Here is a 21162-nt window from a genome sequence, read left to right as displayed (position 1 = left end):
TTAGCATCCCTTCCAACTGCACATACTAACTCTCCAGTACATAAGCCTTCTCAAGAAACACTCATCCAAATTTATTACTCTTCTGCAACTGCCTCTCCATCCTTGCTTTAGTCCCTCAAAACATACATAAAAGTTGCTAAAATAAGTCTTCCCATCAGGCATACTATTGTGGCCAAATCATAAAAACACAAAACTATACTATTCAAAAGAATATTGCTTTTATTTATATATAATAATATTATCAGATCAATGTAAAAATCTCAATTTTCGATTAAAAATCTCAATTTCCGATCACTTCTGATTTTCTCTCACGTTTTCTAAGGTTTCGTTGTGCAGTGTTCTTGATTTTTTTTTTTTAAAAAAAAACTTATTATTTGTAAGAAGCTTTGTTGTTAGTTTTCAGGTTAAATCAACATTAACCATCCTTTAATGTTATATGAGAGGGTAGGACAATGAGGGTCGTAGTGAGGTCGATGTAAAGGGTGTAAGGGTTTTAGTAAGCTATATGTTGTAATTTGTTACATGAACCGACTAATCATCAAATAAGTTAATTGTTCGAGTTTGAGTTGTTTTCTTTTCGTTTTTTATGAGGTATTTTTTAAACACTAATAAAAGTTCAATCCACATCAGCAAGCAAGTTGACATTTTTATATGAGAAATTATCTACTTATAGCAATGGTATTTTAGAAAATGAAGCATTAGTTTATTAATTACCTTCATGCTTGTTTAGTTGGAAACTTAATTACCCTTTTATGATATTATATCAAAGACATATATGTACAACTTAATGGCATATGTGTTACATGAGTTCAATAAACACGAAAACCTTCTCTATAACAAAGGAAAAGGGAAATTGAGGCATATAGACATTTTTTAATGGTAGATTAAAAAAAATAAACAAGAAAATGACATCTTCCATATATAGACATGGATTACGTAGAGCTACCTCCGAGGGCTCTACGAAATTAACTTATGCTCCGAGGACTCGATGTTGCAAAAATAAATCTGAAGAACAATTCCATGGAGCTACCTCCGAGGAATGAACTTTTGCTCCGCCTCGAAGCAAAAGTTTATTCCTCGGAGGTAGCTCCAAGGAACTGTTCGTCATTCCTTGGAGGTAGCTCCGAGGAACTGTTCTTCATTCCTCGGAGTATAAGTTAATTTTGCAGAGCCCTCGAATGTAGCTATGCGGAATCCATGTCGGAAAATGTCATTTTATTGTCTATTTTTTAGAATGTTCTAAAAAGCTTGTCATTGCGCCCCATGACTTCAAGGCTTGTATTTGCCACCAAGCTTTGACAAAATGCTGTCGTAAGTCACATATGTATATAAAAATGAATAATAGTATATATATATATATATATATATATATATATATATATATATATATATATATATATATATATATAAAGATGCAGCCTTAAGTCACGCTTTACAAACGACTTGCAACAACTCAAAAAAATTTAAGGTTTGACATTGCCACCAAGTTACATCTTGTGTTATTTAGAACATTGATTTTTTGTAATCTACACCAAAAAATGTCTATATGCATCCATTTCCCAAAGGAAAATATAAATATAGGGACCACATGGATATTTTTTTTAATATTTATTTGGGTATTTTTTTTTAAATATAGGACAAGACTTTTTTCTAGAGAGTAAATAACATAAATGGTCCATGGGCTATGTTTGTCATTTGTTAGGGAGAATGTCTATGTTTTTATTGAACCCATGTAAAATGACTAAATGCTTTTTCTTTTAACATTTTTCTTGTTTTTTAAATAATATTAAATGTAATCTCGGTCCTAGTCATATCAAATGTAGTAGAATATACCCTGAAACAACTATTTTAATAAACCAAAGAGCTCCTAGAAATGCATTGTAGACAACAGTTGCAATATTGTAGGAAGGAGGGATGAAAACTCTAATAAGGAGTTTAAAATTACAGACAACGTTTTTTTAAGCATGAGGCAGAACTAGAAGCCTAAGGATGCTGCAGGATTGATACGTACTCATCATCATAAATTATCATCATGATGATTTGACTTCATCAGTCGAATCAGAGGTTTCCACCTGTTCACGTGGGTCCACAATGGCTCTTCTCTCTTGTGTTGCAACAGGTTGACTGCTACCGTTGACCAACTGCTTCCCTGATGAAAAACTAATGAAATCAGAAAAAGAATGGAAGTGACTTTTTTTTTCTAATGACAATGAGTTTGCAACAAGAAACCAAGTATGATTTTTTTAGAAAGACAATCATTTATATAACAAACAAGCAAAAGCATAAGAAGATGTACCTGACATCAGAATCTTAATAATTTTAGTCTTCATGAATTCAAATTCCCCTTGATGAGCACTGACGAATTTATCCTGAAATTGTTTTCATATATAATCCTTCAATGGCTAAATCAATATAATGGTATAATCATTAATACAAAAACAGCCAAGTGGCTAAATCCATAAAAGGTGAAACTACATTCTTCTTTTCAGTATTTCGCCCTAATAAAAGCCTTGTTTTGAGACATAGTGAGTTCGAGAAAACGCCATGTTTTTAGAATTTGTCGGATTAACTTTGATGACTTTTAAAAAACTAAACTACATGAATCAGTTGATTAGGAAACAAATAAAATGTGAAGATGTTTAATTACCATTTTGTTGTAAAACAATCCCGCAATTTGATCAAGCCTAGCTTCATGATTCGATAAGAAAGGAAGCAAATGATTCATGTATAATTGCTTAGCCCCCTAAAAAACAGCAAAACAATTAAAATGTGGAACTAAAAGAGACATAATATTAATAATAGAATGAGAATCAGAGATTAGCTGGTTGAAATGGGGAATAAAAAAAAAAAGGATAACAAATAAAATTATAAAAAGTTTGTTTACACTTGTGGGAAGCTGAAGCCATGCAAGAAAAGCAAACTTGATGTGATAATAAAGTGGAAACCTAAAAAAAAAGTAAACAAGAAGAGTTTCTCGAGACTTATTACCTTGAGATTCATGGAGACTTGAGAATGCTAATAGTTATACCAAAAGAATAAAAAGTCAGTGTTAAAGATAATAAATACCAGGATATGAATCTGTCTGCAAATATCTCTCCAACACTAAAAGACCCATAAACTGCAAAATTTATGTATATACATGTAAATAGAAACAGTTCATCCAATCAAAATCAATGAGTATGAATATAGCATTCAATAATTACCTGCCCAATATAAAAGCCACTTGTGTTGCTCATTTGGATCTTTCGCCTCTATTGCTTTGAATGTGGAGTAAACTGGTAATGCAACCCCCACTGTGCAGCTGCACAAACAATAACTAATCATCATATAGTAATGAATGTTTATATAGAGAGCCTCATTATTTGAAAGCTTATTACCATGCTGTTTTGATTACAATATTGGAATTAAGGGGAACAAGAAGCAATCTCAAACCAGCCTGCATTAGTATATATTAGTAAAACGATATCGTAAAATCAGTTCAGATCGATCAAAGGTGAAGAACATAGGAGAAGATGCTAAAAAACTTACTATATGTAATAACAGAAGATATAATATGGAGTTTGATTACCTTAGTCGGCATATTAATTGATGATCCGAGGGACGCCATTGGAGCAAGAAGAGACTGTGATTAAATTCAGTTGACTACACAATGATTATATTAATGATGGAAATGATTTTGTTATATAAATAGGGCTTAATTATACGTGTAACAGATTGCAGATACGATGAACGGATTAAACGAAGAGTCCGGTCTAGCCGTTGAGGCACATATTTACATCCCACTCCATAATTTTTCTCAGGTTGACGTAAAGGTCCATAAAATTTGACTTTAGGATCGATGTAGCTTGTACTATTATTATTATTATATTTACCGGGTAAATTGCAAACAATATCATAAAATAAATCCTAGTAGTTTTTCAAGTTTGACAACATATCAATATTTACAATTGGTTCTTTTTTTTTTGATGTGGTAAAGCTACTTCGCGATTTAACATGGTACATTATGAGGTAATTGGAATGCCTTCTAAAATACAATTGTTTGTTGTTAATCATGTCATGAAAAGTGGTGTTAATCTCGCAAGAAGAAATTGTCCGTTTGATTTTTTTGTTAAATTTTGTTTGGTAAATATTGTATTCTTCTATTTGACATCTAGCTAATTGTGATTTTGACTACATCTCTATCACCAATTTGTTTAAGGGCATTAATGTATACTGCTATAACGTTTAGGTATTTTAGTCTTGACATACACACAAGGTTTGTGTAATAAATAATATACCAAGAACATGGTATTGTGGATGTGTTAACCTTTTATGGTTCTCTAATTGTCAATCTCAATTTTGTGGGTTCTAAATCTAGTAATTTGTGACATGTTTAAGAGTCTACTACTGTTACCCAACCCTTGGACCTGCTACTCACGAGGGAGAGCTTGTATTTGGTGTAGCACACATATTTTCATCCTTCATTGTAAGCTCAAATCTTTCATAGTTTATATGAATTTTGATTCAAAAAGTTTGATTCGGTTTTCTTTCTATGAAGCTTGATTCAAGAACTATCACCCTGCTTGAGCAGTTGCATTCATACTTGATCCATTTTACCCGATTAGAGACACAAGCGAGAAATACTTGCCCCCTTTCGAATACCTAACTCCAGAACAAGAATGCAAATAAAGCGAGTGATGTATACATATTGTTTTTTTTTTACCTCATATTAAATTAAGGGTTAGGTTCTCTTTGTATGCGTTTTTTTTAATTTGAAAATTTAGGATTTATATTTAATTTGAATTTTGTGTGATATTTTGTAACTTTTTATATAATTATTCAACGAGTTTATTCAGATCAGACAGAGACATTTCACTAAAAACAAAACAGTTTAGAAGGTTAAAATTGTGATTTTCATTATTCGTACAGTCATTCAGAGGCTACCAAACACCCCATTATTCTCACAATTGACACCACTTGAGACGCCACAACGATTTTACGATTATTTGAGGAATTGTGAGATTATCTCACAATTGACACCACTTGAGACACCAAAACACAATGGTGTAGCCGAGAGGAGGAACCGAATATTGTTGGATATGGTTCGGTCCATGATGAGTTGCGTTGTACTTCCAATCAATTTCTAGGGTAATTCATGGAAACTACTACGGGAGTCCTAAACATTGTACCAAAAAAAAAGGTTTCCACACACCCTCTGAAATATGGAGTGAGGATGTCCTATGAGTAACATATTTAAAGGTCTGGTGTTGTGAGGCTTACGTTCGTTGTAAAACCTCAAGCTCTTAAACATGTCAAGTAAATCCTTAATATATACAAGATCAGTAAGATTTTGTCGACGAAACATTGTGTCTTAAACTATAAAAATATTATTCTATCTACACATGTAACACTACTAAACCAGAGATCGGATATAAGACAAAACTCCTCGCATCCAAAACGTAGCTTGTGTCCTCTAGCTTGAAAACACAACACATAATCATCAAATTCATAATGGATCATTGAAATCAACATTGTATGGATTAGTAGAGGGTCCCCATTCATATTATGTAGCTCCAAGCACATCCTGAATCATGAACTTCTAAATAGTGTTGTTCGAGATAGAGTGGGAGATAACCTCTCCATTATTCCATTCATAAAATGCACCTTTGACTTGATAATCAATAGGGTTATGTAATAGCCCCGGATCAAATGACTTTTTGGACAATATCGAATCACAAGCGAAAATAACGTTACACATTTGCACACAAACAGTTACAAGAACATCAATGTGAATAACTCAAACCTTTTGCACATGGTTAACAGGTTACCGTGAAGGTCTCATGGACTTGCATGAACTATTCACAAGAGTTTCATCATTCACGTTGGTTCCAATTCCCTTTACACTACTTCAATTTTGTTTAGGGAAATGGTAAATATGCTTACCAAATCCAAATAACTAAACAAAATAACATGAAATACTAAAACCCACTTCCCAGAGTGTTCACGTAATGGTTACGATTATTATATACCAAAAAGACAAAGGTTTATTGTCTACTTACTTGCACATCGTTCATGTTTGTCAACCGAAGATCCTTAGGCGCAAACAAAAATGATGATCTTTACTTTTTGTGGAAAGAACAAAATAGAAAGTATCATACGACGATGATGAAAATGAACTTTTGAAAAGTGTGGACTTCTGAGGCCTTTTTTCTTATGTCATTACTTTGTGAGGTTTGGTTCGCAACCTAATGTTACCCCGAAGCATACTCTTCAAATATATGGTTCATTTTGTGGGTGATTGTTTAGTTAGTAATTAAAACTTTTTATTTTATTTAGGGTGTTGTTTGGGATTTTTTTACCACTAATAAGCATTTAAAAGCGTTTGGATTATGTGAAAATACCTTGTGATTTAAAAAAGCAAATTTTTATAAGTTGTTTTCTTCTAACTTATTTAAAAGTGCTTCTAAATTTATTTGAAAGTTAGTATTATAAGTAGAAACCATTTTACCTTTTTATCATTTTTTTAACCTTAAAACCCCATACATACTTTCATGACCTACAATGTACATATCAATTTGCAATTCTCCCTTGGGTAAATGTCACTAACGCCCTACAAACTTTTCCGTTTTGGTTTAAAAGATCCATAATGTTATTTTTTTGCTTTCTAGGGGCATAAAGTCCATTTTAATATGTTAAAAAATCCATTATCAGATAATGGAAGGGGTCATCCGGTAAACATTTGTCTAGTCAAAATGATTTACTGCCACATCATTTGAAATTGGTCCACATATGTTGCAATGATTTTGACTATCTCTCTCTCTCTCTCTCTCTCTCTCTCTCTCTCTCTCTCTCTCTCTCTCTCTCTCTCATTGATCACAATAGCATCATCATAGCATAAACCCTTTAATAACTTATATTGTACTTTTGTTTTCTAGATTAAAAAATTAAATAAATTTTTTTAATGTTTTATGAACAATATGAATAAATGTTTGATTTCAACCCATCACCAACATCTTTAGTTTGAAACTCCATTTTTGGGGTTTAGATTCAAAAACATAAACCAACAGCCATCGCCCACTACCAACATCTTATGTTGTTCACCACCAGCATCTTCCGCTATCTGCCATTATCTTTTTTCCAAGACCAGAAGAAGCAAATCACACCTAGATTTGGAACAAAATCAGGAAAAAAAACCAAAACAAAATGTGCCTGAGGAACAGAACACCAGAGGGGACTTCCATGAACGCGAGCTCAATCCCCGCGCCAAAGATGAAAATGAATGGGAGGTCCGGTCAGCTGACACAAATCTTTGAGTTTTGTCGTTTTCATTCTTGCATCTGTTTCTTAAGTTTCAAAAACAGCCACCGGCAATAAAAACTTAAAAGGTCTGATTTGGTTCAGATTTACTATGGTTCTTGTTTTTGACAAACAGATCTCGAAACCATCTCTTTGCAGCACAGATATCCGAGATCACGGATTACAGTCGGAGGTCATGATATCGTTGTTCCCGCTATGTTTAGCGGTAGACATATTGATGTACACAGATTAGATGGCATTCTTGGGTCGATTATGATGGACTTATGTTGTTAGAGGAAGAATGGTGGTTGGTTTTGTAAATGGGAGCAACATCAAAGCTTTGTGGAAGAAGACGATGGATAAAGATGTGAGGAGGATTTTAGTTTAATTTCGATTTTAAGTGAAAAAGCCACGTTAATAAGGAAACTGGTAATTACAGGTTAAGGTCCTTTTTTAACAGGTAAAAATGGACTTTATGCCCCCCCAAAAAAAAACATAAAGGACCATTTAAAACAGAACTTGATAGTTGGTAGGGTTGGAGTGACATTAACCCTTCTCCCTTTGACTTTTTGATATTTTACATGTATAAACAAAAAATTTCAAACACTAAAAACAATATATCAATTATTATGTTTTGGTACCATATAAAGTAATCAAGACACATTTTTTAAACTCCGTTTTAGTGACACATAAGCTAATAAACACTTTATATACTTAAATAAAATTAAATTTTAAAAAAAAAAAAAAAAAAAAAAGTACATTGTTTTAAATAAACAAATCTCAAACACCCCTATAAATAAATTTAATGGTGAAACCCAGAAATACCATATGCACAAGAACTCAAAAGATTTTGTCTTTTGTTGCATTATAGATTCCCGGGAATGAGTTGACCATCATCATAAATCTATTCCATTCCAAATTAGTTGAAAATTATGAATTATGTCTAATGATTTCTAAGGAGTTGACAAGAGTTGAAAGGAGACTGGTTGCAATTATGTTAAATAAAAATCAAAAAGATAAAAACCCAAATCCTACAAATTTACCAATTTACAATACCAATCCTGCACTCGTGACAAGTGGAAAAAAAAAACACAAACACCTACAAACTTTATACACAAGTATTTTAATAATAATAAAGAAAAAAAAAAAAAAAAAAAAAAAAAAAAACTCATGACTTCTCACAGCCTCTCTAAAAAGAAGAAGAATGGAAAAATAATTACTTGAAAACTGAAAGTGAATTTACTTCTCGATCCCTTGCTGAAGATATTGAATGAGATCATATCCAGCAGTAGACCATTTATCATATGCATCTACGCATACACGCATCATGAAAGATGCAGCTTCTCTTTCGCTCATTTCCGGATGAAATCTCTTTCTCAAGTTCCCAATCGGGTCCCCTCTGCTAAAACATGGCAACCCGCTTTCCTTCATCATCAACACCGTGCTTATGATCCCCTCCATGTATCGACGCGCAGCCAGGTACCCCTTTACACATAAGCTATTCACAAATACACTTTCATTATTATTATTATTCTATATTATATTATAATTGTAGCAGCAGCAAAGAGCAAAGAGCGAAAAAAAGAGAGTTTTGATTTTGAATGAATACCTTACAAACAATATCCAAGTCTCGCTTCTCATGGCTTTAGAGGGATCAAGTAACTGAGTCATCTCGTGACTCAGTTTAAAATGAGCACTTTCAAACCGCATGTTTCCACCAGGTGATGTCTCCAGAATGAATCCAAAATCAATATGGACAAGCCTACCGCAACTGCATATTCATCATGCATGAATTCATGTTCATGTTATTAACATTTTTTTATTAATTAAAATAAAAATAAATATATAAAAATGAGGTAGGTTAGGTACGGTACCTGTCGAATAAAAGATTTCCATTGTGTCTGTCTTTTGGTTGGAGCAAGAGACTGGCAACAGCATAACCAGCACTACTGATGATGAAATTATGTCGGGCAGCTTCAAAACTTGGAGAACCCACTGCCCCAAAATCTTGTTGGAATATTTCATATAATCCACCATCTGTCGTTTCACCCATCTGGCTTCTACTCCGCGTGTTTGGAACAACCTGCACAAAAATAAATACATATAATTAAATTTCAATTCAACACCATTAGTTTTTTTTTTTTTTGCTTAAAAATTAGAAGAAAAAGTATGGAAGTTGAAGTAAGTGACCTCAATGATTCCTCTTTCAGGATCAGTTGGAAGTACTCCATAAGGAAACAGATAAAGATCAAGTCCAACTGCTTCAAATATGTCTTTCAGAAGTGAAATCACTTGTAAAGCAAGTACATCTTGTCTGCAGTCATCTCCAACCTGCATAATAAATATGTATGTGTTTATTTACCATTTCTTCCTACTATTACAGCATTCTACTTATCATGCATATACCTTGAAAATACAAGCTTGTGGTTTTAGATCATTAGGGTCGCCATTTCGATCGGCCACATCAAACGTGATCATAATTGGCACTTTTGCAGCCGACTGTAGCGGTATTCCACTATTCACCTGAATACCCTTCACTAGCTTATTAGGAGCTGTAGGTAGATAAAGATCATCCCCATCCAATTGAATCTTTTCCAACTCTCTGCACCCAAAACAATTTTTTATTTTTATTTTTATTTTTTTAAATTAATAAAATACCAAAACAGATATACCTATACCTACCTCTTTATGCCAGCTCTTCGTTCTTCTTTTGGAAGAGGATAAAGAACACCTGATATAGACGTCACTTTTTCAAAAAAGTCAAACTCTCTTTGAAATATGTCACGAGCTTTTGGACTGAAACCATCAATGATGTGTTGTCTAACAAGAGGCAGTAGACCCAAAAAGGCTGTAGTCTGAATCAATCAATCAATCAATACCCACATAATTTAACAATATGACTAATCAACAAAAAAGATAAATGTTGATTGCTTTCTCTTAATCACATACAAAATGGATAAAAGTCAGTCAGTACCTTTGCTGACACACCTTCTTTCCCCACTTGCTCTGGTGTACATGTCTCTCCCTATCATCAATAAATACTTCACTTCAGTTACTACAAACTCACACCTATTCTCATAATACATTCATTAATATACATTTTTGGTCCCTGGCTGTACTTCATTTTTACAATTTTTGTTCCAAAAACTTATTTTCAACTTTCCTAACAATTTTGGTCCCCGTGTCATCTAAGTTAACAGCCTGGTTGTTAAATTTTTCATTATCACCAAAACTGAATATACATATATATATATATATATATATATATATATATATATATATATATATATATATATATATATATATACCATAGGGACCAAAATCTTTATGAAACTTCAACTACTACGCTCACTACTCGGGGACCAAAGCTGTAATTTATTTAAAACCAGAGACAAAATGTGCCAACCTGTAAATGCCAAATGAGAATATGAGAGAATACATCACTTCTTTGAGCAGCTCTAATCAGGTATCCCTCAACCAATTTCTGCAGATTAAGGGAATGTTATTACTATTAGTATTTTTTTAATCAGACAATTGAAGTAAATGTAGTTATATAATATACAGCACCTCATCGTCATATCTTAGAGCTTGAATCAGCTGTGGCATGAAAAAGGTTACACGCGAAGGAGGATATGACTCTAATACCCTCAGAATATAAGCCATCACACGTGGGTGGCCTTTGTATGCTGGTGTGAAATACTCTAAAGCCTGTGTGATTGAACAAGCAGCCCAATGTGTTAACTGTTGCAAAAGTGGTGAATCTTCATCCACAGCTTTTGGAGTCACAAAGTAAGGTAAAGCTTCAGGTATGGTGCGAATCTCTAATATATGTGTCTGCAACATTTAAAAAAAAAAGGTGTCGCTAAAATCTAATATAAATTATAAAACAAAATTTTATTTATATATTATAGAAAATGGAGATAGTTACCTGAACCAAGTGAGTTAGTTCCATTTTAAGAGGAGAATTTGTAGGAAATCTAGCACCTAAAGAGAAAGCAATCCGAGGGTCAACAGCAAATGCTGTTTTTGCATGTTCAATCCATTTCTCTGGGTTAATCTTAGGCTTCCAGGATGTGATGATCTCTCTGAGGGTAAATTAGTAAATGATAATGTTATTAGTCATAGTCTCATAGATAATGGAAAAAAGATGAAAAGGTTGAAGACATGGAAATGGTGGAAAATATTTACTTAGAGCCAGGAAGAGGAACAGGCATAGCCCAAACATCAAGCCTTTCAGCTTCATGCTGACAGAGCATTAAAAGTAGCTGCTTTCTTTGGGCCCTACCAACAGCATAATTCTCCATTGTTCCCCAAACAGGGTGATATGAATCCTTCTGGATTTACCAATTTAAACACAATCATCAGATATAAAAAAACAAAACAGAAAATTTGCAATATTGTTGTTTTAGGGTTGTTTCTTATTTTTCCCCTTGTTAAGTGTTGTATGGGTAAAGTGGCTGAACAAATCGTCTGAATGAGACTAAATGACCATTTTATCCTTACATTCCAAAATACAAATTTCACAATATTCTATCAATTTTAATGAGAGAGGAGTTGGGATGAAGAAAAGAAAGGAAAAATATATAAATAGTCAACATCATTCTGTGCAGATTAAGTCAAAAAGAAACAGCCTCTTACCATATTAAGCAAAGCATTTCCATTTTCTTGGCCTTGTAGTTTTGAATCATTTTGAGGAACATCCATTCGCTGATTTAACAAAAATTGGACAAAAGAATGAACAGATTGAGCTTCACTGTGTGCAAAATTTCCATTATTCGTCTCAAACCACTCAGGCTGATGGCAAAACCAGCCTAATGAAGCCCTGTAGCAGTTTTGGAAAATGGAAATTAATTGAAGAGGACAAATGAGTAAAGCAAAGAGTAGAAAGTAAAATAATATTAAATACCGGTAAATCCTATCTTCTAGAAGCTGAAGTCCTAATTTAAACTTGTGCAAATTCCCCTGAAATTGGCATGAGCATAATTTAAGTCCAAGCAGCATGAGAGTGAAAAAAGAACCAGTGGCGGCTGGATGGCGGGAAAATCTCCATGGGAATTTGGTAGTCCCTTGTAACATTCTACCAAGAAGCAAGAGTTGTTCCACACTGTTGTGTCGAACCACCTGTAAAAACATACAATTGTTTAGATGAAGACAAGAATATGTATGTAAAAGTAAAACTGTATTCCAACCAACTAGAGACTAGCATAAAAGAAAGTTGTGTGAGTGTGAATAAAGATGAGTGACCTCAAAACGATCAATGAAGAAGCCAAGCCAGAGGCGATGTGCTAGAATCTCTTGAACAGGGTCCTTTTCAGGTGGTGATTCTGGCTCACCAGGTGCAAGTTGAGGCCTTAATTTGGCAGCTGGGCCATGGAATCTGACTTGGGATGCAAAGAGTCCCCGTTTGGTGTCAATTGTCCATAGCCATGCATCAACAAGTTCTGCAAGGACTACACAACCCAATTCAGGTGCTGCAGACACTAACCATGTCCATATGAAAATACCCGTTTCCATTGCATCAGGTGTAGAAATATAAGCTGGACACCAGCAAAGAAGTCGCAGGAGTTGTGAGAAGCTTTCTGCATTGGGTTTTGCATCTGATGCCTGAATTTTTCATTTCATTATCATTTAGCAACTATTAGGAAAACAAATACCAAAATACATACATAGCTTTCTACTACTTGGATTTATTTCAACAGGTTTCTATCATTAGTTTATTCTGTATTCATATGTAAGTTGTAAAACCTTCGATATTATTTGAATAATTATTTATTTATATGTTAATGTCAAGTAATGTTTTTTGTTGATAAATATGGCATGTGCTTAAAAGACAACAAATTAGATGAGGTTGATTTGTAAAAGATTCTAGATGGATGATGCTAAATATTTTCGAAAAAAAGTTTATGCAATGAAAAAGGTTTGTGACTTTTAGTTGAGGGAATGCTGACGTGGAAAAAATAAAAAGTCTTTAACTGGTTATAACCATTGTGAATCCTCTTTCATTTTATTCTTACCAGACTTGATAGTAGTAAAGCAGTTGCCTGTGAGCACGTCTCACGAAAAGAAGACTTGTCAACACTTCCACCTTTCTCAGCCATGGAAACAAACTTCTGAAGAAGCCTTACAAACTTATTAAGCAATATCTCCCCAAACGACTGCTTTTTAGGTGCAACTTCAGAGCCCTTATCATCATCATCATCATCTGCACCATCTATGTTCTCATATAACCTTTTCATGCCAGCAATTTCCCCTGCATGATTACACTTCACTGTAGCACTAACAATAGCAGTGCTAAGAACCTCGATATTAAACGCCTCTGTTGACTTCAAATTTCCACCCGATGCAGCAGCTGCAGATGCCATTACTGCAGGAATGTTGGCAGTTTTTTTACCCTTCCAACAATCCGTTTTCCCTGTTCCTATTTTTATTTCAGATAAAAGAGAAACAACGTCTGTAGTGGGCTGTGCTTTTTGCCATGTGTTTGCTTTACAAAGTTGCTCCTGAAATGTTTATGTTTGGACACAGTCAGTTTGTTAGACTTAATAAACTACAAAGTGAACCTTTTGAGACTATAGGGTTGTTTCTTTTTTCACTTAAACTGGACAGAATGACTTAACGAGTTAACTTTAAAATTGATGAATATTGTGAAATTTGTTTTTTTGGAATACAAGGGTAATAATAATATGGTCATTAAGTCTCATTTAAAAGGTTTGTTCAGTCTAGAATATAAGGGTAATATGGTCATTAACATCACAAACCTGAAGAAGACCTTGGGTGGTGCATGGAGCATAGGATAGTGAATCAACAATCCATTCCTTGACAACACTTTGGTACAAAGAGCGAACAGAAGCTACTGAAGCAGGATCATTCACAAGAGATGAAGGTGGATCACCATTCACAGAGAACAAAAGAGAATCCAGACAAGATGATTTCCACAGGATCTGCACCCAATAGAATGTTACTTTAAGTAAAGGGCAAATCATTTACTCTTTTTACCATTATAGGTAATATAATTTATTTTTTACAGGTGATAGTATTATACATTGTTAGTTACCCAAAAGTAAAAGTAGAACAAAATATAAAAGCTCATAAATTTGTAATACAAATGAATACTTTACCTGTGGAAATCTCTCTCTCAATTGAGAAAGCAGATTAACAGATACATCCCGAATGTGTTCTTCTCTAACAGACAAACTCTTTATGAGAAAGCAAGCATGGACAGCAAGAGTTGACTCTCTGACCTCAGCAGCATCTCCTGTCTCACATATTTGAGCCTCCTGCATCCATTACAAGATTAACTTAACATTACACATATATAAAAATGCATGATATAAAAATATTCATAAGAAAAAAGAATCACCAGCCATGATAATGCAGTCTCAAAAGCACGATGAACAATGGCCATTAAGCATTGCAAGACAGCAGGCATAAGATTTGGGCTTTTCAGATACTCAAAAACACAACTGAAGGCACTTCTAGAAGCAGTGGAATTAGGACCATGATTAAGGATTCCACCATTGCTGCTAAACCGTATGATTTCCACAAATGCCACTGCAAGAAGATAGGTTGCCTTCACCCCTGAAATTGTGGTCATTGCTCCAACCTCAACACGCCCTCCTAATGCAGCTGAAAGAGCTGTTCTTTGATTTACAGCAGCTTTCTCATTTCCATTTCCTCTACGACTACCAGGGTTATGAAGGGCATTAAGTTCTAATTCGTCCTCTAGCCATTTTACAGAGCTCACAACCTGACAAAAAATATAAAATCACAAAATTCATTTCATGCTTTTGGCTTTGCACATTTTACAGTTTTCACAGAAACAGGAGACATAAACATAACCACACAGTGCCATTAATGTCAAGTGCAGATTCAAGAACATTGCAAAATGAACATATGGACAAAAAATGTTTATAAAAGAAAATATTGGCCCTAAAGTATTGGATTTTTAAACTACAAAATTTTGAATAACGATCCTATCGACTAATAGCTTTTTACACAGAGAATATTTTAAAGAATAATATATTTTATCATAGCAAGTTATATAAATAATTTAAAATTGATATATTAACAAATTATTCAACCACCAGTATAACTAAAATGTTATAAATTTAAAAAAATCAAATGCACATATAAAATGTTACAAAACCTTTATTCAAAAATAAGAGAAATTTACAAATTTAGTCTATGTGGTATACTGTTTCCTCAGTTTTGGTACAAGGACAAAATGGCCATTTTAAAATATTTAATCAACTTAGATGACATTGGAACCAAAATCATTAGAAAACTTCAAGATAAGGACCAAATTTACAAGAGAAAACTTTTAGAGATCAAAATTGCAAAAATCAGCTATGCTCAAAGACCAAAAAAGTTTAAAAAAAATGAAAATAAAGTCAACGGTTACATACAAGGGGTGGGGTCCCTTGAGAAATGCGTTGAACAGCAGAAGACCATTGAGGATTCCACATGTAGGGCCCACCCACAGCTTGAAGGGCAACAGCACTTGTATTCCCTCCATTGTTTAATGTTGTAGAATTTGGCTTCACTGAAACTGGAGCCCTCAAAATTGGGGGTGCCAAGCCAAAAAGAGCAATGTAGAACCATAGGTTACGAAATAACTTCATGAGTGAAGGTTCAACATCAACCGTTGGATCAAAATCAGAACAGATTTCAGCCACAGCAGGAAGCAAAGGCCCAAGAAAATCAGCTCCACTACTGCAAATAAGAAAGAATATATTTTTCAGATAATTTTGGCATATAATGATATTATATATTATACATATATTCCATATTATACCTTCCACTTTTGGACTCAGCAGCTAAGCCTACATCTGAGCATAAAGACAGCAGGCGATGACGAAAGTCCACACGAAGTTTTTCATTGGTAAGGCCTTTAGCTATGGATTGAAATCCTGCAGGAAGAGTCTTGAATGTAATTGAACCAGTGAGCATCTAAGGTGAGGATTTACAGAAAGTATACTGAATGTGAACTTATAAAAATTCATTCTTGATGTAAAACAGTTCTAAAATCAAACTTATATTATATATAGTAAGCAAGTATACTAAGGGGCAGTTTCTTTTTTCTCCTAATTGACTGTTGTAGGGATAAAATACTCAATCCATAAATGATGTCTGTCTGGAGTAAGTGTTGTATAAACAAAGACTGTTTTTTTTTTCTTTTTTTGACCGAATGAATGGTTTAAGCATGACAAAATGACCATTTTACCCGTCTGTCTAGAAGTTATGCAGGATAATAATTGATTGTTTGGTAATATATATGTATATATATATACACACAATAACATTGTACTTTAACAATTCACAATAATGCTTTCCAATTTATGATAATAACCAAAATTATCCAAGACAAAATATGCCCAAATTCAAAATTTTAGTTTTTTAAGATTTGGATTTAAAGAGCTTGCAATCAAATATAAAAAACAAAAAAATATGTGTTACATGATAATTTCATCATTTTTATCATCTTGATATGTATGACATCAAATGGGATGGTGGAATCTTTTTGTTTTTTACAATTGCATGATATTTTTATACTTTTGAATAAAATTCTATGGTTTTTTGTGGACTTATAAAGATCAATAGATGTATAAGTATTTTCTGATTTCATTTTTCATCTTTATTTCATACTACATAAGCCAACACTAATTATAAATCCTTATAACTTCTTTTGTCTGCATTAATTCAATTAAATCAAAAAGAAACACCGCCTACATGTATTTGATAAAGATTTCTCTGTGCCAGTTTTCTGTCTAGTTCAACTTACAAAAGATATATAAGTAAATAAGGGGCATAACTCCAGCAGGACATACCTCAACACGTTCTGTATTCGCCTCTGGTGGCAAGGTCCTGCTTTCAGCAGATCCAATGGTGGAAAGTTTACTTAAGTAACTTCTTATCATTAACACAACAGCTTCACGATAAGACTTCTCAAAACCTAAACTTGCAATGCGAGAAACAGCATCAAGAAGCTGCAGTGATTCACCAAAGAAAGTTTGAGAATGCCTTCATATAACAACAAGAGATTTTGATATGCCTTTTAACAAGAAAAATGAGTGATTTAAAGAAATAGGACTTATAATCATAATAAAACATGATTAAAGATAAGTATCATACTCGCAGACGTAATAAGCCAGGTGTTGAAGCATCACCCTCCTCCAAACTTTCAATGAAAAGTGGCAAGATAGTGTCAACCACTTCAGTTTTTTTAACTTGTACATTTAACTCTGCAAGCAACCGGATGACATTGAGCTGTACAATAGGAACTGCCTGCTTCTCTTTGGCATTATCCTGAAGTTATATATACATATAGATGATAAGAATTTATATTTTTATCAAAGTAAAATGCTTAATAAGAAAGTATATAACCAACCTCCTCCTCATAGTCATTGCGCTCACGAATACTTGTAGCAAGTCCCATAATAAATGTATCCACAGGAGCTCGATCCTTGGTCCATCCATAGTCGATAATCTCACAGCTTGCCTTCAAGACACTCTCAAACATAGCTCCCTGGCTGCTTGCCCAAGTATCAGCCTACAAGATAAATTCAAAGAAAAAAACATTCAGCTCACTAAAGAAACTAAAGAAGATACAGAACTTATCACAGATCAAACAAAAAGATATATACTTGAGCACATGTAGTAAGCACAAGGGGTTTAAACCGTATAAACAGAACCCGTAGTAGATGACCTCCACGTGTAACAGCAATTTTAGAGATACCATCAAGCAACGAACTGAAAAGATCTTCACAAATTCGCAGCTTGCGCCACACTGAATATACACAAGCTTCTGCTGCTTCTACTAACAAGGCCAAAGCTCCATGCAATAACTTCTTTGCTGATTTCCCATCTGAATCAAGAGATGCAAGACTTCTGACTTTCAACTTAACTGCAGCTTTGTATACAGAAAGTTTTGTGTTGATTCTAGCTTTCAGTAATGAGCCCTGCTCCGACCAATCACGCTTCCTTATCTGCCCAAGAAATGGAAATTCATATACTAGCTCTTAAATGGTGGAGTTGTTTCGCAATGCAAATGAACAGAAAACAAAGCAATATTTTATGCAAATCTTACCTTGAGAAAAGATGAAATTGATTTGAGTTGATCCTTTGTAATAATGTGCAGCCGTTCCAAAAGCTTGGGATCAATCTGTGTTTTATCAAGAATATGTCCGATTAATTTGAAGGCAATCTCCTGTTTCTCAAGATTCTCCACCAATTCCTCTTCAAAGTAAGCAGCCCCCCTCCTATCACTACCAGAGGGAGTCCCTATTGTAGCCCATCCACCAGTGGTTCCCCCGTTGGTAACTATAGCCTTTGAATTGGCATCATCTACACCGCCATTAGATGAACTGGAAGCAGCAACGTTGCTAACACTAACTGGAGAGCTCTGTGAAGAGGAATTGGACCCCATTATAGCTTTAGGAGAACTGCTGCTTGGAAGAGCAAAGTCTAGGCCATCAAGTAAAGAAGTAACTAATTTATTTGCATCTGATGGGATAATAGGAGGGAAACTCTCAGATAAAGCGCTCAGAAAGGCCTTGGAAATCGCTATATCACCACATCTATCATTAACAGCAATAAAAACAATGTCTCCCATGAACCTTGCCACATCAGAGTCGAACTCCGGATACAGTTCAGCTGCTTTGCAAACATACCCAAAGAATTCCGCATAAAAAGAAGCAATCGAAGAGTTCCCAAACGATTTTGGCCAGAATGATTGTTCAAAGGAAGCTGGAATTGCTCTTATGAACTCAAGAGCAATCGTTCGAGGACGGGTATCACTGTAATTGCCGCATTTGGAGATGAATCGGGCTGTTACAAGAACCGCATTGAGCTGAGAACGTGAAATTCTCGGAGATCCGGATAGGAGAGACTCCGACGGAGGACACCGGCTGCAAATCCAGGCAATTTTGTCGGAAAACTGATTAGGGTTCTGCGCGATCAAATCGCATAGCTCCGTCAATGCCTCCATTATCAACCAATGATCAGATAGTGAAAAAACAAATTCCTTAAATCAAATCTTCATAACAAATTGTAAGGTTTTGACTATAAGATCACGAAGCCACTAATTTGGGGAAAATAATACATAAAATTGCGAGTCAAATGCAAGGTTCTTATGTAATCTTCCCCTTTGCTCATTGTAAACCCTCGTCTATGTATGCCTTGTTTCTTTTGCCGTCTTTCTCTTTCCTCAAAAGCTAAATCCACTTTTATTAATTTAAAGCAATAACTATTTTCTATGTTATTATCATGTTGATCCAAATTTAACTAGCTAACTTACTCCTAAGGCCAAGCGGAGTCTCACTCGCCGTGCTCGCTAGAACACGGCTCCCTAACAACTGTTGTTAGAGGGTGTTGTTAGAGGGTCTGGAGACGCGCCAAGTTTTTGGCGAGAATAGAGAGAAGGCTATGCACGAATTTGATTGCCTAGAGAGCGTTTAACCGAATTATTTGTTGCTTGACCGAATTCAATTGTTGAATTTAATTTTAACAACTTATTACCAACTTTCATTAAAAAATTCAATTACTATAAATCAAACCAACAATTTACACACACAAAATATCATATCTCTCTCACAAACTCTCTCAATTCACCAAGGAAAAATTTCTTATCTCAAACAAATAAAACTCCAAAAACCAACAAAATGAAAGCTTCAAACATTTCATCACTAAACCTTCCACCTCCAAACACTCAATCCTCAACCCTTCCATCACCATCATGTTATCGACCATCATTTGATCAACCAATTCCCTATTCCGCTAGTTACTACTTTCTTACAATGACTCCGCAAATGCTTTTATTCAATCTGTTCTCTTCTCAACAAATGACATTTTACCACAACCATTCTCAACCAACACATCGTCCTAATGTCGATCTTGATTCATTTGAAACGGTTGAAAAAACTCAATTCTTCAACCGTAAAGTAATTTTCAATCCCAACCACATCACGTACTCGACGAGTCAACCGATTCTTCCGATGAAGGCCCCGTTGAAGATCCCGTTCAAGAGTCATTTCAAGAGCCCAAGGTCGAACCACAAGTACAAAAAATAATGATAACTATATATATATATATATATATATATATATATATATACACGAGGGCTCCACGTAGAGGGTGCACGGATGATGAAGAGAATGCACTAGCATAGTCATGGTTAGATGTGTTGGAGGACCCGATCCACAGCAACAACCAAGACTCAATAACCTTCAAATCAAAAGTTTAGCTTAATTTTTGTCAACGCATGAAAAGGAAGTACCGCAATCCCAATTCACTTTACTCGAAATGAAGGATCGACAACCAAGCCGCAATGGAGTTCAACGGCATCTACCTGAACACGATCTGCAACCCCTAAAAACGGTGCAACTAAGGTGGAGGACATGGCTAACATCCCTCGTATTTACAAGGCGAAAGCCAAAAGAGCTTTTGCCAATGAGTCATTTTGGGGAGTTGTGAAATGCAATCGAAAATAGCTAGATCTAAAAAGTCTCGATAATTACGCGGGGATGTCCAAACGAAACAAAACTTCAAAGTCTACCCACGGTCAATATTCCGATGCGCGTATTGGAGGGATTGACCTCAACAATAATGAGCCATATGAACTTCCAACTCGTCCTATGGAACGAGACAAAGCAAAAAAAAGAAAGCTCAAGGTGCTCAAAGCTCATTGACTAAAATGGAGGAGATTAGGGACGGTCTCCGAAGGTTGGACAATAAGCTTGATGCTTTATTAGAAATGAGAAAGGAAAAAGAAAGAAATCATGCATTGAAGCTTTGGTTAAAACAGGGGAAAAACGTGTCTCAGGATGATCGTCGGGTGTTCAACAATGCAAGAAAGGACCTTGCAAAACAATATAATTGGGATTAAATCGT

The 21162-nt window shown here is 34.6% G+C and overlaps 2 protein-coding genes across 2 annotated transcripts; both read right to left on the bottom strand.

Moving 5' to 3' along the window:
• Nucleotides 1–1872: 1872 nt before the first annotated feature.
• Nucleotides 1873–3607, bottom strand: LOC145076427 (HVA22-like protein k). The gene is made up of 8 exons (XM_079022305.1): nt 3569–3607; nt 3378–3436; nt 3204–3301; nt 3067–3118; nt 2885–2945; nt 2648–2743; nt 2297–2369; nt 1873–2149 (listed from the first exon to the last, which is right to left on the bottom strand). The coding sequence occupies exons 1-8, from the start codon at nt 3605–3607 to the stop codon at nt 2031–2033; spliced, it is 597 nt and encodes a 198-aa protein (XP_078878431.1). The 3' UTR covers nt 1873–2030.
• Nucleotides 3608–8246: 4639 nt separating this feature from the next.
• LOC145073221 (Phosphatidylinositol 3- and 4-kinase family protein) lies at nt 8247–19461 on the bottom strand. Its single transcript, XM_079019782.1, has 25 exons — nt 18362–19461; nt 17919–18260; nt 17663–17824; nt 17407–17580; nt 17103–17261; nt 16070–16197; nt 15681–15987; nt 14636–15022; nt 14394–14552; nt 14034–14216; nt 13290–13775; nt 12520–12879; nt 12182–12396; nt 11914–12097; nt 11464–11609; nt 11204–11360; nt 10843–11109; nt 10682–10759; nt 10250–10300; nt 9958–10130; nt 9682–9877; nt 9466–9606; nt 9150–9358; nt 8885–9046; nt 8247–8773 (listed from the first exon to the last, which is right to left on the bottom strand). The coding sequence occupies exons 1-25, from the start codon at nt 19259–19261 to the stop codon at nt 8515–8517; spliced, it is 5985 nt and encodes a 1994-aa protein (XP_078875908.1). The 5' UTR covers nt 19262–19461; the 3' UTR covers nt 8247–8514.
• Nucleotides 19462–21162: the final 1701 nt, after the last annotated feature.

Source organism: Lactuca serriola, chromosome 9 (genome assembly GCF_051521515.1).
Source record: "Lactuca serriola cultivar US96UC23 chromosome 9, Lser_US96UC23_V15, whole genome shotgun sequence".
NCBI lineage: Eukaryota > Viridiplantae > Streptophyta > Magnoliopsida > Asterales > Asteraceae > Lactuca > Lactuca serriola.
Note: the sequence above shows the minus strand (reverse complement) of the source record. Positions and strands in the feature narration are given on the sequence as shown.